The 27,700-nt window shown below is 40.1% G+C and overlaps 1 protein-coding gene and 2 long non-coding RNA genes across 11 annotated transcripts in view; 2 read left to right on the plus strand and 1 right to left on the minus strand.

Moving 5' to 3' along the window:
* Nucleotides 1-252: 252 nt before the first annotated feature.
* Nucleotides 253-17,861, minus strand: dgat1b (diacylglycerol O-acyltransferase 1b). 2 transcript variants are annotated; one of them, XM_037073674.1, is made up of 17 exons: nt 17,266-17,861; nt 15,911-15,998; nt 14,385-14,425; nt 13,479-13,564; nt 10,088-10,140; nt 9,461-9,566; nt 5,205-5,333; nt 4,890-4,958; nt 4,651-4,754; nt 4,280-4,318; nt 3,999-4,040; nt 3,867-3,911; nt 3,222-3,334; nt 2,757-2,822; nt 2,233-2,320; nt 1,891-1,953; nt 253-1,346 (listed from the first exon to the last, which is right to left on the minus strand). In XM_037073674.1, exons 1-17 carry the CDS (start codon nt 17,508-17,510, stop codon nt 1,197-1,199), a joined length of 1,527 nt encoding a protein of 508 aa, XP_036929569.1. In that variant the 5' UTR covers nt 17,511-17,861; the 3' UTR covers nt 253-1,196. The 2 variants fall into 2 exon arrangements, with proteins under 2 accessions (XP_036929569.1, XP_036929570.1); XM_037073675.1 differs by lacking the exon at nt 17,266-17,861 and adding an exon at nt 16,104-16,562.
* LOC119005767 lies at nt 16,636-17,521 on the plus strand. Its single transcript, XR_005070577.1, has 2 exons — nt 16,636-17,228; nt 17,337-17,521. It is a non-coding gene; the product is annotated as an uncharacterized LOC119005767 (long non-coding RNA).
* The window catches only part of LOC119005766, a 175,962-nt gene continuing 165,884 nt past the window's right edge, over nt 17,623-27,700 (plus strand). For 6 of the 8 annotated variants that reach the window (XR_005070573.1, XR_005070572.1, XR_005070569.1 and 3 more), the window contains exons 1-3: nt 17,623-17,758; nt 19,535-19,671; nt 20,049-20,098. This is a non-coding gene — a long non-coding RNA (uncharacterized LOC119005766). Of the gene's footprint in view, nt 17,759-19,534; nt 19,672-20,048; nt 20,099-21,770; nt 21,896-22,016; nt 23,194-27,700 lie in introns of those variants that run through there. The other 2 variants (XR_005070570.1, XR_005070574.1) reach the window with 2 other exon arrangements.

The following is a 27,700-nucleotide window of genomic DNA, read 5'->3' on the forward strand; positions in this document are numbered from 1 at the left end:
GAAATCCTGTCATGTGTAAACACTTGCCTAATGCTGCCTAATGTAAAACAAATGAATGGGAGCTATGGAAATCTTTCTTCCTCTTCTGGCTCTGTGGCTTGTCTGGGTTCAGTTTCATGAAGAGAATGTCAGGCAGGTGTTATCTTCATTTGACTTGGTCCAACTAGAAATGCAATGCTTACTCACATGAAAGTATAATCAAAGGTCTGATGAACATCCTCACAAAATAACAAGACTTGAGTATTCTCTGAGTATTTTCAGACACACACATTTTATTTATAGACACATCATTAGACATTGGCAGAAGTCCAATAAGACAGTTGCAGACAAAAAAACCCCCCCACAAACTCAGTGACTTTGCGCATGTGATTGGACCTAATGCTGTACCACTGTAACACACTTGAAGCAAACAGGAAAAAAAACACACAAGAACACCAAACTTAATGCCAAATTAAAATGATATCTAAAAAAAAAAAAGGACTTTCATAAAATCCTATAATCATACATTCACCTTTTGCTAATGATGTTTCATCTTACAGTAAAACCTGAAATAATAAATCCCCTTTGGCTCCCAGAAAAGGGAAAGAGGAAACACAGTAAATCATATAATCTCTGTCATAACTTCTATAAAAGGCACTTGATTCATGTTGTCAACTTGACAATTGATAAAAATCAGTTACAGTCATTATACTGTCCATGCACACAGTTGAAGAGCAGCAACGCCTCTATGGTAAAACAAAGAAAGGGCTTTTGATGTACCAAATACAGGTTTATCCATTCAGCAATGTCAGACTAAAGTGGCTACCAGAAGTTTTTAAAAAGAAACCGCTAGAAAAATCACCTGAGTGAGATGCTGTTTTACTATATCACCACTATTTCACAGAAGTGAAAAACTTCTCCTTAAGTTAAAGTGGTATTTCAAGAATCAACATTTTTCTACAATTTCCACTTCAACATCAACAATAACCAATGATTCCCCAGACTGAGGAAAATGTTGTACCTGGCAAGACGACTGAAGTTGTTTAGTGTAAACATGCTATAATCAGGATGGGATCAGTTCATCCTGACATTTAGACCCTAATGATAATCTGTCATCTCCACTGGGCACTAGTGGTACTTTTTGTTTCTGTAACTGTTTGTTTAGGTGTATGAGTGAGACAAACTGGGAGAAAGGTGTGTGTGTGTGTGTGTGTGTTTCAGTCAGCCTCCTGTCTGTAGTGCAGGACGTAGTAGTCGTGGACGTACATCAGGACGGCGAATGGCTGACCAATGATGATTGAGATCCACACTGCAGCGTTGCCATAGTTACCGCGCAAGAAGCTGCCAACAAACCAGGCTAATGGAAGCTGATAAATTAAATACAAAAAAAGGAGATTAAATAAACACTTTGGATGATTGGGTTTTTAATGAGTCATTACGGTCTCACATTCTCTCTGTGTCTGTTTTGTTTTCTGATTTCTGTTGTCTGCGTTTCATGACTCAGCACAGTGAAATTAATAACAAACTAACAAAATCAGCAAAGTCTAAAAGACACTACCCATTGTCCTGCCATATTGCCTGTGAAACATCACACATACCCTGTCCTGCTAATGAGGTTATTAATTAAGTTAATGACACCGGAGCCAAACACTGAGAGCACCTTATAAAAATGTCCCACAGGAGTCAAAGGAACATCACCTACTGTCTTTATTTTGACTTTTAGTTTACCTGGGTTTCAGAAATAAACAATGGACTAATTGTCACAGTACCTCTACCTGTGCTGTACCTGTGCTCTGTACCTTTTCAAACAATTGAAAAAAGAAAAAAAAATATACACATTTTAAAATCTGCAGTACAGCTAATTGCCGATCATAGCCGTAAGTGAACCATGTGACATGGTTTGTGTCTTACCTGTGCCATCATGCCCATGAAGGCCCAAAGTCTGAACATCCTGAGAGGAACACTCACCAAATACTGAAACAAAAATCACATCAAATAAATGTTCTCTATGAAATATAAGCTCTATCTGAAGTGTCTGTCAATCACGTGATGATCAGCATTTTTAACTTTTGTTGTTGCTACACTCTAATCAAGGGCTCTGACATCAAGTAAAAAAATAAAAACAATGCTCCTGACACCCACAGCAGCGACTAATGATGGGTCGACCATTGGAAAGCCCACCCAACATTTGGCACATTTCACTGTGTACTGAGTTCTCTCTGCAGAGAAAGTAGTCTTGATCTCCACTCTTACCTCATGAAAGAAAGCAGACAAGAAGAAGACAGCTGATTGGCTGACTATTTTACTAAATCCCCTCCTGAGCAGCGGCTTGTAGAAGTGGCTGCAAGGCAGACAATAGAACAGATGTTGAAATGGGTTGGTGGACATACACTGGGAATCAGAAGTCAGGACCACAATTTTATTTATTTGTCTTAAAAGTCATTTAGTGTCTGTTTACCAAATAAATACTGCATGTTGAAATATCTCAACCCTCTTGTCCTGTAATCCTTCCTCCCTGACAGGAATTAAATAGACTTTAAACAGCATTTAATTTACTTTGTCTGGTTTAATATAACCGCACGGCATTCACTCCTGCTGCTTTGTTAGTGTTAGCGGGACTGGCTGCAGGCACTGTATTTATTACAACCACTTACTCTCTCACAGCCAGATGAATCACTTTCCCAAATACAACACTGGGCCTTGTTAAGCCTTGTGCCCTGTTTGGTTCTATAAATTTCATTGCTCCTTCTCAGCGTGTTAGTGTGCAAATAACTCACCGGAGACACCACTTGTGTACGGGGATGTTCCAGTTCTGCCAGAAATATGTCACTGACTCAGAGTTCCTGAAAGAATGGTTAGAAAAAACCAGTACTGAAGTACTTCATGGGCTAAATAATGGATCTAAGGTTGTTTGATCAATATTGATGAACATGGAAAAGTCTAAAATCTGAATTTCCAAGCAGGAAAATAGGAAACAACAAACATGTAGGATTGCAGTACAGTTAATAATATGATAATATGATGAGTGGTTATGTTTGCTAAATGTACTCCTCTGATTCTACAAAAAGCCCAAATGCTTTTAACCACTACACAACAGGAGTTTTTACTGAAATGGTCTACCATGCATGCTGACATACACTTTTAGTGCACACAGTAACTCTGAACTGTACAGACTCAGTCAATCCTTCGTCGCAGCCCACCACACCTCATTCCAGGTATAAGCTACACACACAGAAACTTACCACCAGTCCTTGTAGAACTGTCTGTCTCCAAAGCACAGCAGTTCAGCAGTGAAGTTCATAGACGAGTGGAAGAACCAGTAGAAAAACATCAGCCACAGCAAGTGATTAGGAACCTGGAGAAAGGTTGGAGAAAGGGAAACAAACCAGAATAAAATGTATGACTTTGAAACATTTAAGAGGAGATCTCCAAACTGACTGCAAGCAAAAGTGTCAACACAGTCATGAAACCATTAGTTTATCATTATAATATAAATGATAAAACGTGATATCGAGTATAAACCCTGGAAAACGTATTCTGTGTAATAGCAACATTTGGAAAGATCTCAGTGAAACATATGTAATGCATTGTAATAATGCATTTATTGAAAAAAAATGTCAAATCTTACTGAGTATATTCGTCTAATTTCGATCCATACATTATGAATACAATAAACAATCAGATAGACAGTAACATTTCAGTGTCATATGCGGACTTGCTTTTAGTCCATTTCACTGATTGGAGGATTTTTTTTTTTACTTATTAAAAGCATGAACCCCCTTTCCATTGTTCCATCTTTTTGAGCACAGCTGTACCAGACGGAGCAGGCATGAAGACAGATGTAAAAGTTTCTGCATGAAGTATTTAAATATGTTGTATTTACTCACAGCTAATCTTAGAAGTCTCTCAGTCATCCTGGACAGATCCATGTCCTACAGAGCAGAGAGACACAGATTAACAAACATGACACCATGCTGTTTTATGCAGAATAAGCTTCAATGTCACTCTTTATTCCTCACCTCTAATGGTTTCATGGAACTCTGAATGATGGGAATCATCCACTGATAGAAAGACAGTAAAAGCAGTGGTAAGTCATTTTTAGACGTGTGCTGTAAATTGCAATTTTTTTTATATTGACCTAATGCGTAAAACATTTTGCAAGGAAATCTGGAAAAAAAGACAAGATAAGCATAAGATTTATAATGAATAAAGAAGTAATGACATTAAAAAACCTGAATAGAGAATGAGCAGACAAATATACCAATACACATCAGTTTTGGATTAAATTGTAAGTCCTTACCTGTTGAGTGAGAGCAACTAACAACTGGGTGAAGAACAGCTGGAGACAAAACACACATGAATAGAGTGAATGACATGTTTTTTGATGGTGAAGCTTTTTAATTTTTTAAGTTACGTATCATTACTGTTCTTTGACTGTCATCACGCCTCCAGATCTCAGCATTAAACTTGATTTGTAAATTAGACCTAATGTTTCCCTTAAAAACTCACTTTAAAATTAATGTATAATCCTCTTCACTATCATGCAGGGTAAACATTATGCTTTTACCATCTGTGCAGGTGTACTTGCTCTCAAGCACTTTGTTTATGAGATGCTTGTGAAAATGTGAGAGCACTCACAAAAAAACACATAGCTATGACATTTTCCCTCACCATCTCAAACAGTCTCCTCAGCAGGAAACCCATGCGGATGTTAGGCGAGCGAGGGAAGTTGAGTTCATAGCACAGAGTCGGAGCAAAGACAAAATAGTACATGTCTACGAAGATGGAGAGGTGGTCAGTGAGACAGCAAGTACAAAATATGTGACACAATGAAACACATGAAAAAGAGGATGTGGTACATTAATATTATTACATATTAATCAAGTTTCTAATAAGATGTGTTCAAGTACCTCTGATGGTGAGGTTGCCAGGGTAACACACTTTACGGTCGTGTCCACTGAGGTGCTGTGCTGACGGACCTGTGGGAAAAATAAATGCACAAACACACATGACATTGCAAACTGCATGTGAGGTAACATTTTATATGCCATCCAAGAGTAAGGAGCTGCAATATCAAGTTTCTGCCATAAGATGTCACTGTAACAGCATCAGCAATGGACCACAAAAGCATTTATAACATCCAGAAACTGACCTTAAAATTCACAAAGGTCTTGAAATAATTTGCCAAAATATGTCTGCGTGTGCATGTCTGTTGTCTGACTTACAAGATAGTGACCTGGCCAGTTTTTTGGCATTGAAGGTGCTCAGCTCTCTGCACCACATGTTGACGTCCTTATAGGAGTATAGCTTCAGAGAGAGGATGGTGTAGGTGCCAAGAACAAACGCACCACCAACTGAGAAAGAGAGAGAAGAACAGATGATAGTTAGAGCACTGAAGCTGTAGTGTGAGAACGTGTGGTCACGTGATATACTGTAGTGGCTCTAAGTATGGCAAGGTGGGAAGCAGAGAAGAAGGCCAGGGTATAAAACAGTGACGTGGAGAGGAGGAGGGGACAGGAAAAGAGAGAAAGGGAGAATGTGAGGAAAAAGTGTGAGACAGAGGATGGAGGGGGAACACAGGGACAGGATGGAAGGAGATAAACACACACAGAGAAAAGGGAGGATTGAGAGAGTGAAAAAAAGGAAGGGAAAGAGAGAGATAGAGAGAGAGAGGTCATCATCTGATCTTGAACAAACAGCAAAACAAGCGTAGTAAAATAAATCATCTCAACTCAAAAGTATGAGAGCAGCCTAACTGTGCCAAGGACATTATTATACAATAGAGTCACCATGTTTACCAGTGTGTGTGTGTGTGTGTGTGTGTGTGCAGTCATAGTACTCTTTCAGTGTTCCCTTTGGATTGATAAACTTTGAAACCTTTTAGTGCATTTGTTACTCATTACATGTTTGCTCACCAGGACTTTATCAAAAGATACCATATGCCTGATAGGAAAGGGTCATGCTGAACACAACAACGGTACATCCACACACCTCATGTATGTGCACAAACACACAGAGACACACAAATAAAAGCTGCCTGTTTTGCCAGCCGGGTGAGGTTGAGGTCAGCACACCTGGCATCAAACCACGGCAGATCTTATCCAGAAACCATCTGGTTCTCCATGGCTTCTAGTCAACTATACTGGCTCCAAGACAGCCACACTAGATTGTCATCATAGGAAAACAAAAAGGCGGGGCTGGAGGGGACAAACAATCCAGAGGATCCAATCATCACCTACTCACTGTGAGGTCACAAACATCCGCCTCAAATCTTTAATACATTTAGCAGTTTTTTACTATACCTTAGGATGACAAAGACTTACCCAGCGTTGCAATATTCATACTACCATACTGTTTAGTATGTGACAAAAATATTTAGTATATCCCAATGTGAAAATGTGAAATGCGGTGTGCCAAAAAATACCAGGATGTCATACAAATGCACTCCGCATTTCTGGCTATTCTGGCCCACAATCCTCTGCACAGCGGAAGATAAGTCACATGTCACGGCAAATATAAACAAAGCCGAGACAGCGCTAACATTTGACAACTCACTGACAGATGACAGACACCACAATGACATGGAAGCACATTTGAGTGTAGGCACTACGTTCTTTGGACTCCAAAATATCGTGTTAAGGCTGTGACAGATATAGAAGCAAGAGGGTCAAGGTGCACTGTCATGACTAATTACTATGTTCAAATTGTATGCATACTGCATGCAACAATATGGGTTTTGTAAGGGCAGCTGCAGTGCTTCCTGAGAGTTAAAAAAAAAAGTATGTGATCCTCAATGCACCCTGACAGTGTAATGACTGACAGATTAAAATGCTTTTTGTAGTAAGGTGTGTCCTCTTTGTGGTTTGCAGTGATTGGGGTAAAACGTTCAAACTAGTTTCTCCTCCAGAAATTCCAGCTCTATCTGGTAACATAATGTATGTCCTCAGATGCCACACACCTGACGCACCTTCTTTCACATCTGGGTAATTATCTCAGTTTGGATCTGAGCTGAGAGATAAAGGAGCAGCAGCAAGATTCGAGTTTACTATATAGGCAGGAAATTTCAGTGAATAAAGTTCAGCAAAACTGTTCAATGGTTTAATGCCTCTCATTGTACATTTAAAAACACCAGTTATTGCAAAGGCTGAATTCTGGTTGCATAAGCAAAGTCTTACAGTGTGTTTTACTCCTACTTATATAGTACAGCATTTTGGCCTTCACTTCACTATATACAACAGATTTCTGTTTTTTGGTTACAGCAAAACAGATCCCATCATGATCCTTGTATAGATTATATAGAATATCAGTGCATTGAGTTGTATCATATTGCATTGCAGCATATAATTATCATTACCCTTACAAATTATTACTTGGCATATTACTGTAAACACACTGTATTATAGGTGCAACATTGATGCATAATTGGTTCTCGATTGAGATCTGTATTGAATCAAAGAGAGCCTGACTGATATATCTATTAAACAATATTATCAGCAAATGTTGACCTGTCACAGATATATCAATACCAGCAAACATGTTGTTCAACAGGCGGCAATAGGAAAACTTTTTTTAATAGAATACAATGCAGAAAAAGATGCTTGGGCTCATTTATAATAATCAAAAGTGCAATATGTAAGAATTTTGTATTTATGTGTTATGTTACAGGGACATCTACATCTACTGAAGTTAGCATGCTAACGAGTTAGCCCCAGCCCATCCCAGTCCAACGCTCTTGTGCTGGCTGTGTCAACCGCGACACTTCTCTGGGGCTTTCAACTCCCAGTTCATACTGCTAGATGAACAGCTAACTATGTTAACCAGCTAACAGCAGCTAAAGTTAGTGGTTACCTTGGTGATATGCTACCACCTGTTTGTTATGAGTATGAATTTGACAGGTCTCCAGTTCTTACATATTGCACCTTTAAACTCCCAGAAATTATTTACTCCCTAACCTCACTGTCAGCATTGGCAAGTTTTTATTCTGAACTTAGATATGCCTTGCAGCAGACTTGTACACATCAACGGAGTGGAAATACTGAAAAAATGACGGCAGACAGAAGAGAACAGTTTCCTTGATTTCAGATCATTTTGATCTGCTTCTTGCACAATGCCTACACACTGGTTTGGTAAGCAGGGTCCAGTAAATGCAATGGCTCTCTTCACACACACACACACACACACACACACATATCTACACACAAACACATACAGACACCTGCCCTCTGTCATTGCCCTTCCTGTGTGAACAGCAGCGCAGAGAGGAGAACAGACACACAGATGGACTGACTCCCTTACTCCTTCACCTCCCAGTGAGAGAACAGATGAGAAGAGACGAGAAGAGTAAAAACCAAAATGGGAAAGGAGCAAAAAATTAAAACAATGATCTTCTTGGACCAAATGAAGAAAGAAATGTGTAAAATGACACTAGAAACTCATTATCTTTCTGTTTTAAGCTCAAGGTAAAATTTGAGGTATCCAAACTAAAGCTTTCAAGAATAAAGGACTCAGACTATGCCAAAAACAGATTTGACAGATTTGACCTTAGCAGTGAAATATTTTACATGTTCTAGTTCAAACTGTGTCCCTGTTTTTCAGTCTGCCTAGGGGAATTGTGAAAGTTGTCTTACTACCTGCCACACAAGAAGTATGCACTCAATTCTTAAATATTTGTAATACTCAGAAATTAGGAACACTGTGTAAGTATGCCATAATGTAATTTCTATAGCTGTTGAAAAACTCATTTTCTCATTGAAAGCAACTTGTCAACAAATGTCAACAAAGAGTAACATTATGTGGATGCAAATATCTGTACTACTACATATCAGGCAACCTTTTTTTAACCCTGGATCTACAATGTTTTAATTAATCACAAGAAGGAAAACAGTGTCCTGGTGTATCATCTCCTGTAAGTATTGCTAATTTATCACGGGTGAACTGTATGCTTTGTGGCGGGTGGCCATGGTTTCTGTCAGGCAGCTTGATAAAGACAGAAGAAGATGACCCTTGGATGACCCTGCACTGCAAACCACGCCTACTTTGGCATATCTCGCTCACTCCTGTCTTTTCCTCTCCTCTCCTCTACTCTCCTCCGCTCTTCTCCTTTCTCTCTCTCGCCTCTCTTCACCTTCTCCTTTCTTCTCTCAGAGCCAGCTGGAAGTAATCCAGTCATGACCAACTGGTCCATTACCACTAACCGACTCCAATTATGACTCTGTATAAGAGGTGTCTTTTACTGCACTACCACACTGGACGACTGTTTCTCTGAAGGGTAAGGATATGAATGTCCTCTTCATCTTCATTATAACTTCATTATTTTCTGTTTTATACACATGGCTACATTGTAAACTACCAATGAATGGATAATGGAGTGGCTGGGTAATAGCTAACTATTAACTATTTGTCTCTTATGTACAGTTCATAGTAGCATGGCTGCAGAGATGGTATTATAATAAAAGTTAAAAAAAAAACAAAAACATTTTACCTGGGGTCATGGAGGGGACCAGTAGGACCACTGCAGCAGGGAACGTTAACATTATTGCCAGGTTAATGCAATGGACCAGAAATCCCATAAGTTCACTGAAAGAACCCTGGGCGGAAAGAGAGAGAGGACAGCTGGAGTTACATTAAATATTAAAAACACAGCACGTTTTTAAACCACTGTCAGCCAACTGACTTGACTTTATTTTGTATGCAGATTTTTTTCTAATTTGTTTTGAGTTTATTCTAAAAACAGTGAGGAAAATACAGGACATGAAACATGAAACATGAAATTTTTAGGCATTTGTTTGCTCTTCTTTTGTACAGAAGCACATTTTAAGTAACAGTGGCCTATTAAAGTTTTTAAAAGCTCATGATGTTCCATATTCATGACAAACAGACAGAGCATAACTGAATATGCCCTAAATACAGATGGTGAAACTAATTTCCCATTTTATCATTCAACATTCGCAGAAGCGATTGGGGAGGGTCAGCCAGACAGTCGGTTTTAGAGAACAGTTTTAGAAAAATAATCCCTCCTGGGAGTGCTGAAAGTGCTTCGAATTCAACAGTTCAGTTTAAACTCCATGGCTCTCTGATGTTTAAGTGCAAGCAGGGTTTCTCCACTCACCTTCGACAGCTGCCTTTCTGTGTAGAGAGCCACCAGAATGAAGATGTTGGACACTGTCAAAACACAATGACAGATTCACGTCAGTTCTTCCATAACAAGCCGTATTTCATCTCTGAAAGGATGAAAGTATGAGTCTGAGAAAAATGAATATCTTTATAAGCCTTCTTAAGTCTTTACTTGTGGCTAATAATATTGCCCTAAGTTGAAAGATGGTCATTTCTAATCATAGAGAGATAAGTTCATGCAACTATATTTATGATCATATGTCGTACATTGGTGCTGCTGTGAAGTGAAGACCTTCTTAAAACTATTATCGTGCAGCCTTCTGTTTCGCAATGCTGCTCCCATTTTGTCATGTGTTTTTAAGCCCAGTGAACCCCTTCTCTATACAGTGGTGCACTTCTGCTGCTTAAATATTTATCATACGTATCTATGATTGAAAATCACATTATATTGATGTTATATCATATCATGAAATTATTGACGTTATGTCAAACAAGTCTAGAGTAAGCTAGACGAGCACACACACACACACACACACACACAGAGTCACAGACTCTCACATGACACAGCAACTCCTGATGAAAGAAATGAGGCAGCACTAACAGAGCATATGTGTGGCACAGCAGATACTGATTGCAAGACTGCTGAGTGAAAAGGCAGGTGCATGCACATGCACACACACATACACACTCAATATCTTTTTCTATGTCGACGGCTTGGTATTAAACAGCTACAATGTTCACGTTTTGAAAAGCAGTGCTGGTACTGAAATAAAAAGATTTGAGCACCTGGATTAATTTCTTTTACACTCCATTAAGCGTCAATTATTGCAAATCACGCTTAAATGTATGTAGAGTTTTAATCTTGTGGTAGCCTCAGTTTAAACTGCTGGGTAACTCACTGCTGAATGAACTTGAGGAAAACCACTGGTATTGTATGTAGATTGCTCATTACCCTGACTAAAGTAGGCAGAGACACACTGATGGCACATAATTGCAGCAATTGTTCCATTTCAAGACCCTAATCAGTGTATTAGCATGTCAATCCATCTAATCTAGAGCTAACAGATGTGTTAACTGTCAGACATTTTCATCAGTTTCTTGAGTGGTTCGGTCACATAGTTGTTTATGACTTCATGGTAAACTTTGTACTACAGAAAGACAAGAAGGCTCCCAATAGGAACAAACGCTTATAGGTAGACCTCTTTTTCATGCGACCAAGTTAGCTTAAAACCCCTTTTTCAACTAGCTATAACTAGCAGGTTTAAAATAAAATAGATATCACTTAAGACTCAAGGAGCTGTATGAGATTCTGTATTTAGGTAAATATCAGATTTTGTCTTTGTCCTAAAAGCACCTCTACAAAGTAATCTACCTGTAATTTACTGTCTTTTAACAAGTGGCATTTTAACACAGACACCACAATTATTTACAGAGAATATGCAAATCATAGTATCATAAACATAATGATTTTCTGAACATTTCTTTTATTTCAGCATAGTTTTGCTCCCCTTGAGCTCAACAGGGCTGTGTATGACATCTTACCAAAATAAGCTTCTGACAATGTGCATTTTGTGTTATTTTCTGTTCTTCATCTCACCTTAAGAGCAGAGACCTCAGGTAATGCATAACATGCAAGTGCTAATGTTCTTTTTTATCTCTTTTGGAGGCAGGCCTGTTGAGCATCTTTGACAAATAGCAGCTATTGAGCCCATATCTGCATCAAACTGGAACAAACAGCCCCATTAAGCACCTGGTACACACGTAATAAACCTTTCATCAAGTATCTACAGAGCAGATTTTCAGAGATATTTCAGGAGCAACAGATTTGTATTGTAGTTAAAGACTGAGTATTTCAAAATTAATTTAACTTTCATTCATTTTGGTCACTCAAGGCTCGTTTTCCAAACTTTGCGCATTTTGCTGTAGGCTACCACAAACTGTAGACTTCTCATTTACTCTGTGCTGATGTATTTGAGTGTGTAAGATGCTGCAGTGACTCTAGAAGCAATGAATGCCCTCTGGGAACGAGCTGCTTTACTGTCCGTGCCACTGTAAACAGACTCCCATTCTCACCTGTCCCTTAACCATTGTCAGTGCAGTATTTACCTCAACTCATCCATCTCCTCCTCCCTCCCTTCTCTCTCGCCCAGTGTTGATGCAGCACTTTACACCATCTTCCTTCCTCACTTCTTTCTTCTCGTTCTTGTCCAACTTCCTCTGCTAACTTCTTTTTTGTATTCCTGCATTCTTTCCCTCATCCAAACCCTCTCTGTAGACCCTCCATCACTTTATCCTCTCTTCCATTTAATGCTTCACCCCCTTCTCATCTCTCTCTCCTCTCTTGTCCCCCCTGCTTCCCTCACTCTCCTCCTCTTTCTGCAGCACAGCACCACTGTGCAGTATATAGGGCAGGTGATTGTCTCTCTAGAGACACTGTGAGCTGCACCACTGCAGACTTTCACTGCGATATACCATAAAAATAAATATTGAAAAAACTTTGTATAAGCATGTGCCTGTGTGTGTGTGTGTGTGTGAACCCAAGGCACAACTTGAAATGAAGCAGATTTCACCACCTGTTTAAGGAGAAAAAAATGTACTTTTCCACTGCTGCACATCCAGTTATATTATGAAATGATTCATTACTTTTTTCATATTTTTGAAGTGTTACTATACATCACTTTGAACTTCTCAGTGGTGTAATTTAGGCATGTTGCCAGGTTTTACGTTTACCAGACAGTACTATCTGTACTCATGTACACAAAGCTAAGCTAGATTCTGTTTTGGTTCAACAACTATTCACTCTTTTATTTTTGAAAACTCACTTTTCAATCTCATTTTAAGAAAAGTGACACAGGTGAAGTGCAGAGATTTTTTTATTTTCTGCCAATAAAAAACATTAAAATTAAAAACAAATGTTCCTGTTCCTAATATTATCTAAATCACAGGAATTATGTATTTTAGGACTTGTCAATATATCTACAGGTAATGAAAACAAACATTGTTTAGCCTAAAATTCTTGTAAAGTAATTTAGGTCAATAAAACAAAGACTTTTTTGAATGTCTTCTAAGATGCAGACTTTTCACAACACTGCATCTTTATAGACGTTTTACAGAAGTAAAACATTTGGGAGTATTTGGGACGTGATGACTTCATCGCCTCAGTTCACACATGCTCACTGTGTTTGTTTCTGTCTTGATCACGTGGCTCAAACAACAGCAATGGCAGACTATAGATTTGTTTATGTTTGGTTAACACCATAGAAAGTTTTTGTTGCTTTTTGTTGTTTGGCAGTATTTCTACGGTTTTGGATCATTTTGGATCATGTCTGATTGTATTCATGCTTCCCTGGCAGTTTAGCTGTTGAGCACTTGAAAGGTTTACCTACCAATCACCAGGCATCCTGCTGGCCAGCTGTAGGGATCTTTCAGAAACAAGGAAATCACCTGAATGGGGTCCACTAGAATACCGTACCTGGGGAAAAAAAAACAAAAAACAAAAGAAAACAAAACAAAACAGTATTTCTGTTTTATTATCTTTCATCAACAGTATAAACAGTGCCTACTAAGAGTACTCACCCCTTTGGATGTTTTCCTCTTTTATTGCTTTTATAAATGGAATCATGGTCAGTATAATTTTACTATGTTTGGAGGACTCCAAACACTACACATCACCACAAACACACCATCCCCACCGTGAAACATGGTGGTGGCAGCATCATGTTGTGGGGATGCTTATTGGCAGCAGGCCCTGGAAGGCTTGTAAAGGTGGAGGGTAAAATGAATGCAGCAAAATACAGGGAAATCCTGGAGGACAACCTGATTTAGTCAGCGAGAGAACTGCGACTTGGGAGAAGATCTATTTTCCAACAAGACAATGACCTGAAGAGTACAGTGAAAGCTACACAGAAATGGTTTATAGACAGCAAGGTGAAAGTTCTGGAGTGGCTGAATCAAAGCCCAGACCTCAATCCAATAGAGAATTTGTGGTTGGACTTGAAAAGGGCTGTTCACACCCCATCCAAGTATAACCTGACAGAGCTTGAGCAGTATTGCAAAGAAGAATAAAATAATTGCATGGGCAAGCCTGATGGAGATCTATCCAAACAGACCTAGTGCTGTGACTGCGGCCAAAGATGCATTTAGTAAATACTGAAGGGGTAAACATCCAAGGGGATGAACCCTTTTATAGACACTGTAAAGGAAGCATATAGGAAGTCTCTCGAAATAACATGTCATAAATTGAAAATGTGAAACGTTCAAAAGACAGGAATAACCAAAGACTTCTTACTCACCGTAACAGGTTTTCTAAGAAGAGGCGAGCATTACTCAGAACCTGTAACACAAAGCAACAGTTAAAGATCCAAAAGTATTTCCATTTGTTTCTTCGTTTCTCTGCACGCTTCTTTCATTTGCTCCTATTGTCACATCTCCTCCCGCTCTCTCCCTTTTTTTCCTCTCACTATATCGCATCTCTTTCCTCTCTTCAAAACCTATTCTCCTCCTCCTCCTCCTCATCCTCTTTGTCCCCTCGATTTTTTTGTTATCTCTCCTCCTCCTCGCTCTTCCTCTTTCTAAATGGATTGTAATATCTCATTACCCAGCACAAAGGCTCTATTCCAGGGGATGGGATAGAAGTTTAGTGGGAATGAGGGAAAACCTCCAGCGATGAACACAACGATCTGTGTTCAAAGCCTGGATTAACAGAAGGCTTCCCTAGCCTTGCCTTCTCTTCCATTCTCTCCTCTTTTGTCGCTTCTCTTCAGCACAGAGGAGGAAAGGCTGCGAAAGGTGTTGAACTCGACATTAACTTGTTAGTCATACTGGATTATTTGACTGAAAATTCACATTTAATTTTTCCAGAAAGCATATTTGATTAATAACACCATAGGGTCTACAAGTCAATTCAACCTCTTGCTCACACTCTTCTGCAGTGTGGTTAAACTGGCTGGAATCCAGATTTGTCACTGAATCAAACACACTGAGTCTGTTTGAAAAACAAGTTGATATCATGGAACAATTTACCATTTTGTGTAAATTGGATTTATTTGACTGTATCAATCAATGACAGTGGATTACCTGTTTGGTATTCTATTTTGCTGTCTGTTTTAAAATAGGTTTTGTAAAAGAAATGACAGCAAACTGAATTGAAGCAATAAATATTCATGTCAGTACACATTTGGGATTGATTAAGCTTTTGTTTTCATGTGTTTTGAATGATGTGTTTATTAATGTATTGTATTGTGCAAAAACATTCTAAAATGTATGGTATGTCCCTGACATGGAAGTCACAGGTGGCCACAAATAGAATAATGTATAAAACATAGTCTCAAACTGCCTTTAAAAGTACAACTTTTTTCTTCAAAAATAACTTTAATAACTGCAATAAGGGATTGTTATGCTTTAGCTCTGGTGGCTGCACAGAGCATAGATAACTGTTAAAGTGAAACTCTCGCCAAAATGCAACCTAGGCTTTCTTTTGTGAATGTATTGGAGTCAAACATCGCATAAAAGCATAATTACGATGAAAGAGGCACTTATAAGATTGATCGTATTTTCACTTTCGGGTCAAACTCATTTTCAATGGGAGTGCTTGGGGCAAATCACTGATAAATCGCTATTCTTAAAACACTAAGAAGGCTCAACACAACATGAAACTTTGCTCGTAGTATCACCAGGGTCTCTACACATGAACTCGAGCATTGAGAACATAGTTTGTGTGAGTTTACTAAAAAGAGAGTTTTTGTATTAGAGCCCTACCGATTTATTTATCTTATTTAGCCTGTGTGTTTCTTTGTGTCTGTGCAAACTTCAGTCTTACCAGCATGACCACACACCAATTGAGGACTCCTCTGTAGTTGTTGAAACCGCTGGCTGAACTAAGCAGGGACTGCTGTGTCTTATGACAGCTACAGAAACAAATGAGATGGATAAATGGGTGGAAGAAACAGACATATAAAGAGATTAAAGGGATGGTCCATCCCCACATCGAGAATACATGTTTCTCTTCTTACCTGTAGCAATTTGCTCTAATGAACAACACCGTATCATCATGCAGATGAGGCGTGCAACCCCTTACTGACGAGAAGCCACTGCTTGTGACAGCAGGGGAATTAAACATTAAGCTGTAATGTTAGCTATCTTAGTAAGATAGCCTCTCATCCATGAGTATATGCACGCTTCCTTTTGCACTCCAAAAAAAAGAAAAACCTGATCTGGACAGATCCACTGCTGCTGAGTTTTAAAAATGTAATTTTTTGATGCTTTGAGCAAAAGTGCCATTTAGTTGCATTATCTATAAGTGAAGGCAGACATCTCTACAGCTGATATCTCTGGAATTTCGTAACTCACAATGAAACAATCTAGATAGATTAACAGCAATACAGGTAAGAGGAAATGTATTTTTGATTTTGGGTTAAGCTGACCCTCTTGACTGCATATCAAACCCCTAACTCAAATCAATGAATAAAATGATACAGGTGAGTCATTTGTACAAGTTATAAAAACAGGATTCGCGGGGGGGGGGGTGGGGGGGGGGGGGGGGTGTATACGATCTGATGCAAGACTTATGTGAAAAAAACACAGAAATGCAATGGAAACTTTATAATGACAATGCTATGGCAGGATCAAGTATTTTTACAATTAAGTAAAGCTGACTCATGTCTTGTGCACTACACCAACATAGTGCTTATTCAGTTTCTAGTGTATACTTTGGCATTATATAGGTGGTCTAAAGGGATTAATCTAGCCCACAATCATGGGGGCCCCTGTTCAATGTGCCCTGATCAATGAATCAGCCCACAGGTCAGATATGGTTACACACATAATCCAGGTTTATCCATTAAGTGTAGAAATCAGGTGCCGAAGTTTTCATGACAGGAAGCACGAAGGAAGTGTGAGTCCACGTATGAATGAATTGACGACAGGATAAATAAATTCACGGCGACCTTAAATGACCCTACCTGACCTGAACTGACCGGGCAGTTAACCCCTCTCTGCCTGCCAACACTCACACAAAAGCTAGCTTAAATTACTTCCGGCGCTAACAAAGTAATATTAGCTTAAAGTAAATGGAACGTTGGCCGTTGGAATCTTGAAACTAACCTTTCTAAACTTTCCTCAGACGAAACAGCAGCTTGGTAAGTTACGTTGGGTTACGTGTTGTACGTCACTCACCTAAGTCTGTCACCTATGTCATTCCTGTGTTTCTTTTTCTCACTCTTTGGTTTGGACCGGACCGTCTCCAGCGAGCGGTCGCGCTTCTCCTGCCCAGCTCCTCTGCTGCCGTTAGCGGCCACCGAGCTCTCACACCCCGCCGCAGACCTCCCGTTCATCGCCAGCAGACTCGCGCCTCTCCCGGCCGCATAAGTCGCCCTTCTCCGGCGAGTAAAGGCCCCGGTCCTCGCGTCCGACTCCCCCATGATGACAAAAACAGCTACAAACCTGCTTTACGTTCACTTGTACAGTTTACTACTTCGGTTAGTAGCATGCCTGTTGCTACCAGCAGCGTAGTAGCGCCGGAGAGGGGGAAGTGAACACGCTGTTGTACAATCCGCCCAAAGCTCAGATTTCCGTACAGTTGACAGGAAAGTAGGAGTGTGTTCATGACGCCACATGAAGTGACAACAGCCTGGGACACCGGCAGTTTGTACTACAGGTTAACCGACAGGTGAGTCAGACTACGAGGGTTTGTCCCAAGAAGAGAAAACAAGGAACAAGTTCCAGTGTGCATGCTCCTCCCAGAACAGAGCGAAGCACAAGAGAAGTGTTGTTCTGAACCAGGCACCATGCAAAACAAACGGTGGCTGCAGGAATATCACAGAGGACAAGAACACGGTTGACAAACTTGACCTTAGAGTCCATTTGGTAGCTGTTCTGGAGCTATGCTGAGTTAAAAAGCTAACGAAAAATCCACAAGTTAAACATTAAGGGACGTGTAAGATGTGTAGTAGTGATGATGTTAAACGTGGTCAGCAGTCCACCATCTGGAGATGACTCTGTCCATGGTTTTAGAAAGGCTGCTCTGAAAAAAAAAAGGTTTAAAGAGAGATTTCAGGGAGATCTATTCAGCTTTTTTGTTTTTTCTCCAGTGTTTTATATATGAACTTGTGCACATAAAAGATCCTGAAAGTAAAGGTCAAAGTCAGCACTAACAGAAGTTCCCATCCCACACAGAAAACACCCTCCTGAAAGGCCTCCTCCATTGCCCAGCCTCTAATCCTGTGACTTTGTGACATCACACTACGTCACAGAGTTGGGCACAATTTTATGCCCAGTGGCAAGTTTGGTGCATAATAATTAATTTAGCATATATCTGCAATGTTGTTTGTGGTTACTTAAGCATGTGAAAACAGAGCTAGCCTGTAAATCTCGCCTGACAGCTTGCTCCAAAGTTGTAGTTGAATATGACAACTGGGTCCTACAACTAGACTCTTATGATTAACTTACCTCTCAAAAGCACCATAAAGCTGATTAAGTGCAGCTGGTGGATGGATGATGAGTTCATTACATCTTAAACAGATACAATATGTACTATAAAAAGTTTGACACTAAAGACCTGAGCATGATGAACAGCTTGATGTCAAACAGTGGCCATAGTTGTATGTTATTCCCACCAGCTTTACGGAACAATCTCCTTCCTAACTTTTACATGTTATATTCCATTAGCAGATCTAAACAAGCAAAGTTTCTGTTTGTCATCCACTTTTAGTTCTGTGCTGTATAATGAGCATTACAGCCTCACTGTACAACTCATAAAATGGGCTGTTAGTCTTGTTAAAGATGCAGATCTCCTTTGACTGTACGGGTTAAACCACCCCAATAGTTCAATTTTAGGGATTATTAATTCGAGATAATGAATTGGGATTTCAACTATCTTCCCTGAGCCCTGTGGCAAATGGGATCGTTGCATCACACCATGTAAGTTTCTCTTTGTGTTAAGCATCCCAAAAATACTGTTGGAGAGATTTCATTTAATCAGAATGCCCTTTCTGTCTATTCTAGTTCTGTGTGCTTATCAATACTGAGGTGTGAACTGATCAGTGGCATTGATCCAGCTTTATCAGTCCTTACTGTCTATACGGTTGTCTTTTAGAGTAATGAGCCTGTCTGCAGCTGTTGGGATAAGAGACCTTGGGGAGGGATCAATAGGAAACTTATCACTAATTGTTTTAACTCTTAAACTCCTCGCTGAACTACATTTCCTTATGTTTTCCCCAAACCATTAGAAATACTGTATAATGAGCTCGATCTCAAGTCACCCCTTTTGGTTGTCATCTTGCCTTTTTTTCTGTCTTTTTTTTTTTTGTCTGTGGTGACTTTTAAAATGATTAAAAGGTGCTCTGTAGTTTGACTGTAAGGAACAAAATCAGCACAGCTCCTCCAGATTTAAACTGTCAGCATTTGGCTGTGGTCTTTTCTAACAGCTTGTAATAATCTTCCTCAGTGAGGCTGAGCAGCATGATTCCACTGAAGCGACGTCTCAGCCACGGCGCTGCAACAATTTCCACAGCCCTTTTCTATCAGCCCGCTCCACAAACCAGTAGAGGGAGTCCAAGACTTGAATCCTGTTTATACCTTTTGGTGAGTCATGCCATTGTGTTGTGTTTTATTTGAGGGGAAGACGTTTGTGAAGACGCTGCCTTGTTTCACGCCATGGTAATAAGTCCAAACATATATTCTTTTTAGAAATGCTTTTCATAAATAAGTGATAATATCACAGCTCTCGTGTTTTGATGAGCAGTTACGGGGGTTCTGCTGGAGCGGCAAATTTATAAAGTTGGAGACATGAGACTAAGTTGAACTTGGGCCCACTGTCTTCTCTTTCCAGCAGAGGAAGCCACTCTGTTGCGTGCCAGTTTGCTAATGCTCCGCAGATCAAGTTATTTTTGATAACAGCTAGCCATTTAAAATTTAGAGAATAAGAGGTTTTATCCATGCATTATTCATGCTTTCTGTAGGGCCTCGAGAAATGAAGCTTTCTACGTGCTCTCCGAGCTGAGAGAGGCAGGTAGGAACCCGACAAATTTCTCTTTCCATATGTCTCTCTTTCTTCCTGTCTCCCATTATAGAAACATGACCTTTAAATTACCTGTTACCACTTCAGTGCCTTTTGTTGCCTACCTTGCTTGTCTGCATTTACCTGTCTTCTTATGTAAACTGTACAGCCATAAATATATGCCACCCGAATATTACAGGATTATGATATTAACATCTTATTCTTAAAACACATGCATTAATATGTGGCTGTAACAGCCTCCACTCCTCTGGGGTGCTTCTGCGACACTGTTTTACTTGGCGGATATTTGGTGGACCCTTCCACCATTCTATCTACAAACAATGTTCTGGGAATCTTATTTCACTCTGCGGACAGCTTGTTCATTCAGATATGGGAACCATACATTCTTCTGAGTTTGTGCTAAAACTTGACTAGACATTGTAAATATTGAATATCTCAGTTTGGACCTTTTTTTCCAAAACTACTAGTGTGCCTTTTGAAGAATACATATCATGCTCATTTTCAGGTTCATACTTTTGTTCTGGGTAACTACTAGAACAGATTTACATGCCTTAATGCTCAAATAATGCATCAGTTTTGTCGTACGGTCCAGTTCCGCAGCACTGCATTCCCCCTCTGTGTCAGATGCTCTGTTTTAGCTCCTGTCTCTTTAAGGCCCCTCTCCGAAATACCCAGTCTCTTCTGATTCGCAGCTCATTCACGCCTGAGCCAGCACCGCTTATTGTGTCTGAGGTAGGCTCTGACGTGTTTTCAGTTTCCCGTTAGCGTCACTTCTACCCTAAATTTATGCCTACATTATGCAAATGTTTGACTTGTTGAAGTAGTGTGATCCCAACAAGTCACGAAGTTAAGGGCGACACTTAGCGTGAAAGTGCTCCTGTAAAGGCGCACTATGTAGTTTTGGGGAGGAAATGTCAATCAGAGGACGAAGATCTTAATTGACTGGTCAATATAAAATCTCTCTTTATTTTCATGACTGAACAAACAAACTGACCTTAAAGGACAACACAATTTCATACTGTTATTTTCGACCCTGACACCTTTTTTAAAATCCATTTTTCTTCATTCATGCCTCATTTATATTGTAAATATTACAACTCTTAAAATAAAATTGTATTGGAACTAACAGCAGAAACTAACCGGACTGGCTGGTCCGTGTACTTTTGGCCACATATGTCTGCGTGTCTCTGTTACTCTGTTGCATTCACATTGTTGCATCTGCCAGTAGGTTCAAATGTTTAAATCAAGCTGCTTAACCAAGCTGGCACTTGCTCAAGGCTAGGTGGGAGAGGAAGAGAGAAAGCCTGTGTGATTGAAAACACAGATGTAAGGCAATAGATATAGAGACAGAAGATAAATATAGAGACGAGGGAACGAGAGAGAAAGAGCAAGTTGGGGGGGGGGATACAAAGAGAAAGAGAGGGAGAGGGAAGGAGATCTCACTTTCTATCTACTGTATATCTCCATCTCTCTCTCCCTCCATCTGGAGAGGCAGTGGGAGCGAGAGATAGTGTTTGCCCTTGCAGGTTGTAATGAAGCCGTGGAAGGATAGATGACTCACTTTAACACAGGCAGCAGAGAAATACACACTCCAGCATCACTCAGCTGACCTGAGTGTGTTTGTGTGTGTGTGTATGTGTGTGTGGGTGCATCTGTGTGACAGCCTGCGTGTGTGTCTGTGTGTGTTTTGGTAGGAGTGTGCTGTGACAATAGAGACTGATGCTGATTATATAGGAGGCTGGACGGAGTGATAAAGGTGCCACTAGACAGAAGGACAGTGATTGAGAGGTGCGTGTGTGTGTTCCGCTGTTAACACAAGCGACCACACGCGTGTTTATACACTTCTCTGCGTATATGTTCAGCCTCACATTAGTAAGTGAGCGTACACATATTTATTTATTTTTTGCAGCTATCTTTGCATGCACCTGTGCGTGTGCATATGGGTTTAAGAGAGAGAGAGCGTGCATCATGGAGAGACAGATAGAGGCGTCATTACGCCGTTAGAGGGCTTGGCGCCACGTCAGCACTTCTACAGTTCAGCCAAGGACTCCTGCACGCACTGTCCATCCATCTCCGCCAGTGTGAGGTAGGGAAAGAGGCAAGAGGGAGAGAGGGAGGAAGAGATGGACTTCCTGCCAGATGACTGGAGTCAGGAGGAGAGTTGGAAAATGGTAGATGGAGGATTCAGTGATACAAGGGCTGGGTGATCAAATTTTACAACATCTTTGACCAAATACCTTGAAATAGAGGGATGAATATTGGTGCTTTTTTTGAGAAAATTTCACCAGCAATATGATGGAACAGTCTGGCAGATTCATAATATTACATCACTGTAATCTATCTGTTAAAACAGGGAAAAGACTAACACCATATCATAATGTAAGGGCACTTAAAGTCAAAGACGATATAGTCTCATGTAGTAGCGATATAGATATAATATTTATATATTGCACAGCTCTCAGTGATGCCAAACTTGCTCATGTCCAGGACCCAGGACCCTGAAAACCAAGCTGCTATCAGCACGACACTCTCACACATCTAGATGCAGCGTGCTGTATGACTGGACTCTTAGCTCACCCTCCCCTGCGGCAAATTTAGCCCCGCTCATCCACAGGCCTCTTTACTTCTTTTAGTTTTCTAATAGTGGAATAACCTTCCGAGGAAAGTCAGCACCGCAGGCTAACGTCCTGTTTTCAGATACATCTGCAGGTTCCCCTCCTTGCTGATTCACAGCACTTTGGAAATCCCTCCGTTGCGTCTAAAAAAAAAACTGACCTTTTCTCCTTTACTTGTGTTTCTGTGCTTATTTTTTTCAGTATTCATGATTACTGTAGGAACATGACTATCTACGAGGAGAGCGCTGTGGCTCTGACTCAGACTCTGGGAACTTTTAGTTAGAGGATTAGTAATTGGGTGGATTTTTTACTCTTGCTTGATAGTGTCTGTCTAAAGTGTTTGTAATTTTGGGGGAAGACATTTAAATCAGAAGAGAAAGATCCTCTTTGACTGTTTCTGACCTTAAAGGACAACACAGTTTCATACTGTTTTATTTTGTTTATATGCAGCAGACCCTGCCACCTCTCTAGCTTCAAACAGTGTTCTGGGACCTTATTTTCCTCTGAGAACAGCTTGTTTATTCAGTTATGGAAAAAGCAAACAATTCTGAGTTTTTATTATTATCTAATTAATATTTCTGAGTTATGAATTTCTTCTCCAAAACTGACATAGTGCCCCTTTAAGGGTCTTTGTTATTTCTCTGGGACATCATATTAGTTTTTTACTTGCCACTGAAAATATATGGATATGAATATGTTTTTCTAAGGTTTTCTTTTTAAAGAAGTGCTTTTAACCAGTTTATAAATTGTTGAAAGCACTCTGTTTTGGGATGTTTGATATTAAAAATTAGATTTTTCACAGTTGAGGATGGCATTTGTGTTTAATCTATTCAGATTATTCAGAACAACTCCCTAATTTGCATCAGACCCCTCGCAGCCAGTCAATAGATGCACTGCTTTCTATTTACCTTCAGCAGTTGTGGGTGTTTATTGAATTTGGACAAACGTACTGCAAAAAATAGACGAAAGTCTTAGATACATTACTTGCCGCATTGTGAGATTTTAGGAAAAGTTTGACCTGACCTCTGGAAATGGATCCCGTCTTGGAGTTCTCACTGTCATTCTACTTGCCCTGTTGTGTTAAATACATGTCTCATGGGCTGTAAACACATGCTTCATATTGACAAAGTTGTCAGTTTGAGTATGGATCGCAGCCTGTCAGATGTCAAACCCCTCACCGTCCTCTGTCATTCATTGTTGTACTTTATGATAAAATTGAACCCAAGCTCAAAGACCATTATATCATGTAGAAGGTTACATTCAGAGCAGTTTAGCACTGTTGTGATACGCGGCGGACACACGCGAGCAGCAGGCAGAGTTTAATGCCACCTAAAATAGTTTGACTTGCTTCAGAATACTAAAGGGCACAAGTGGGAGTAGGACGGAGAGAGGAGAGCTGAGAGGGACCAGACAGTTGCATGCATTGTATCCGTGCATGTGTGTGCGCATGTGAAGCAGACCATGTTTAACAGCTGGCCCCGGGAAATGTCATTCACCACTCGCTATATGAGCGTGATGTAAAATGGAAATGATTTTGTATGGGGCAGAATGGAGAAGCATTTTATCTGTTTCATTTGGAAGCCTCAGTGTTTCCCCTACCGTGAAATCGGTGGGTTCGGACTCCCCGGCTAAAAGAATTTCATTAGATCTAGTTTCAGTGAAAGAGACCCTCAGACCTGCTTGCAGGAAAACAATGAAGGTTGGGTGAGGATGTGTTGTTTTCTTGTTTTTTTTTGTTTTTTTTTTTGCATGCAGGGAGCTAATGAGGATAGATTCATGGCTGCTTTGTGTGCTTGCTTGTAGCCGTGCTGCAGCAAAGTCACTGTGACTGATTCAGATTGGCCTTCACAAATACGTTCACAGCTTCATGTTAGGCAATGTGAACGGTGGATCTTCACTGATTTTTTTGGACACCTGGCGGCGGCAGAAACAAGCTGTTCATGCTACTCTGACATATTATCACCCACATGAAGCTGTTCAAAACCTTTTAGCAAGCAGCTTCTGATTTACACCTCCCGCTGATGTGGAGCAACATTACCTTTAATTTAGACAAGCGTTTTTCTAATACTCTCTCCTTTCAGCGCCATTTTTTGTCTCCATCAACTCTCTTTAGCTGCTTAATGCTCCATTATGCCCAATAGCTCATTGCTAACATTTGCCTGTCTGTTTTGTTTGGTCCTGAGTAGGACGTTTTCTGCATTTCGTCATTGTAAGCCACCACTTTTGTTAGTGATTATATCAATTTTAAAGCTAAAATCAATATAATTTCGAGGGGGAAAAAATGCCATACAAAAGCCTAAATTATTAATTGTTAGTATCTGATACTCTTATCACCCTGAGCATTACCTATCCATCTTATTTTTAAGAGACCTTCCACCTGAAAAGTTGTGAGGTCAGGCAGCGGGGATGGGGGGCTTGTGAGCTGGTTCAGGTCAATCCACCTTACCATTCTGAAGTGAGTACTGATTGCACTGTGTAATGGCAGTCAAAAAATAATACCACCCACACTAAGATTGCTTTAGTCTGCCACCGGGCTGGATTTTGCCCAGAGAAATGTTGAAAAAACAGCACAAAGGACATGCATCTGCCATTGCACAACCAAAACAGGAAGAGGCATTGTTTTCCGCATGTTGCTATCCCCAGGTAACGCTGGAATAACTGTGGAAAGTCCACACTGCATCTGAAAGATAACCACGCTGACAGAGGAGGCAATGAAGCAGCGAGAGAGGGAGAGTGATAGAAGCTGAAGTAAAACAAGAGCGAGCAGACGGTCGTTCACTCAGTGGATAGCGTGCCTGAGCTGTGTCAAAGTCTGTTCCCCTGTTGAAATGTGTTTCCTCTTACCACTGGGACTTGAGTAAGTCACAAAACTTCCCCTACTCTGCTTCTCTCTGCTTATCCATTGAATGAGACATTTTAGTTCAAGAAACATCATAAAGATACGTTTCAAAAGAATTCCATGATGCTTAGTTCCAGCAGGGAGTCAACTTAGGCCCGGCAGGCTGCCGGTCTTGGAATACACTAGCGTAAACCAAATATACATTTACTGCTGTGTACCAACTAGTATTTGATAATTAACTGTTTTTGATGTGAGCACTGATGTTAGTTGAATTTTATAGAACCAATATACAGCACAGCTTGGTGCTGTGCCGCAGCATTAATCATTCTACTACTGTGAATGAGTGAGTAATATTCCTCACACACACACTCACATTAACACACACACACACTCACACACACAACCCAGATATATGGCAGTATGCTGATCTGTTGGAGTTGACACTTCCTGCACTCGTTAATTCACACTCATGAATTTTCAGTGGGGTGTCACATTATGATGTCATAACGTCTTCCGCAGCAGACACGAAACTCCAAATACAAAGCAACAGTTTTAGTTATGTTAATTATGTCATGTGTGCATCAGAAAATGTTTTTTCGCCATGCGTTTGCCCGCAGCTGGGATTCGTTCCTATTCGTACTCATTTTATCAGTGTCTGTGATGAACTTTACAATAAGTATGTACATAAATATACAGTAAGTGAATTGATGAATTGATTATGTGTCTCTTATTGGCTTATTCTGATGTAGCTATCTGGAAAGAACTTGTTTGGGTTCTTTATGAATAACAGTAAATAATAGATGGATAAATAACTTTATTAAACCCCGAGGGAAAATTAGGTAAATAAGGCTGCAGGGTAGCTGCAGGTAAATGAACCTTTTCTCCTGCAGCTAGACAGCTGTGACAAGCATACGGTGATGAAAAACAGACTCACACTCCAAATGTTAATATATCTGTTTGAGGTCGTGTCTCAGAGTGCTTGGGGAGAAATCCAACTCCCAAGTTCATGCGCATGTACTTTAGCTCACATCCGATATTCAGCTTGTCAAGTGAACTTAATTAGAGTAAATTTAACATGAAGAAAACGTGAAAATAAACATTGATGATTCAAAACATTGGGTTAATATAACTTTACAGGCCCTTTTAGATTTATGGATTTAATTGAGTTGGTTTGTGACTCTGGGGCAAATGTTTCAAAACCACATGAGGGAACAAACAACACTCCAATCAACTTGTCAACTTCATATAATTGTCGCTGCAAAATCAGCACCCATTAACACTGCAAGGCTCTCACAAGAGGCTCATTTGTTAATTTGTGACAGCAGTATTGAAACTTATCAGAAGCCTCTATTTTCCCTGAATTCTTGCAGTTTCATCCTCCCCTTGAAACAGATAACCCAAAATTCGAGGCTACATAGCGCTCGCTTCAACCTTTGTACAAGCCGAGATAATGTCTCCCCCTTTATCTCAAGCACACCCTGGTCCAGTCTTCTGTGACTTCAAAAATATGAGACGATACCAACTGTTTTCTTACCTCAAAGGGTGCTCAAGGGTAAACTCTTGGAAATAGAAAAGATGGGGAACGATGGAGATTTGAAGGGTTACGAGAAGAGAGGCGAGGTGTCCTTTAGTCACGGGGTTATGAAGCATTTTATCACAGCTTTTCTCTGACTCTGCAGCTCCTCTGACATTATCAACCTCACACTTTGTGAAAGCAAAACTCTGTGAAAAAAACTGCAACACTGCAGTCTTCAAACGAGCGCCTCAAACATTTGCACATCCCGAGCATTTTGTAGCCCCGAATGTCTTTGTATGCAAATCTGGGATCAATTCCGGTTTTGATGAAAAAAGAACGTACAAGTTGAGTCTGGCGGTCTGCTGTTGTTTACATTGTGTTCTGGTTTTTAACAGCTTCATAATCAAAGGCTTTTCTCTCGCTGCACCGTGTTGAACTCTGAGCTGTAATGGAGGAATAAATTGAAGTACTGAGGTTTCAGCATACAATTATGTTTTATCTCCGGCTCATTATTTCACACACATACAAACACATGCACACACACACACACACACACTGCTGTGCAGACAGAGTATGAATGCAGAAGGGCGTGTACAGTATACACACACACCGATAAATGTATG

This window comes from Acanthopagrus latus, chromosome 17 (assembly GCF_904848185.1).
Source record: "Acanthopagrus latus isolate v.2019 chromosome 17, fAcaLat1.1, whole genome shotgun sequence".
Taxonomy (NCBI): domain Eukaryota; kingdom Metazoa; phylum Chordata; class Actinopteri; order Spariformes; family Sparidae; genus Acanthopagrus; species Acanthopagrus latus.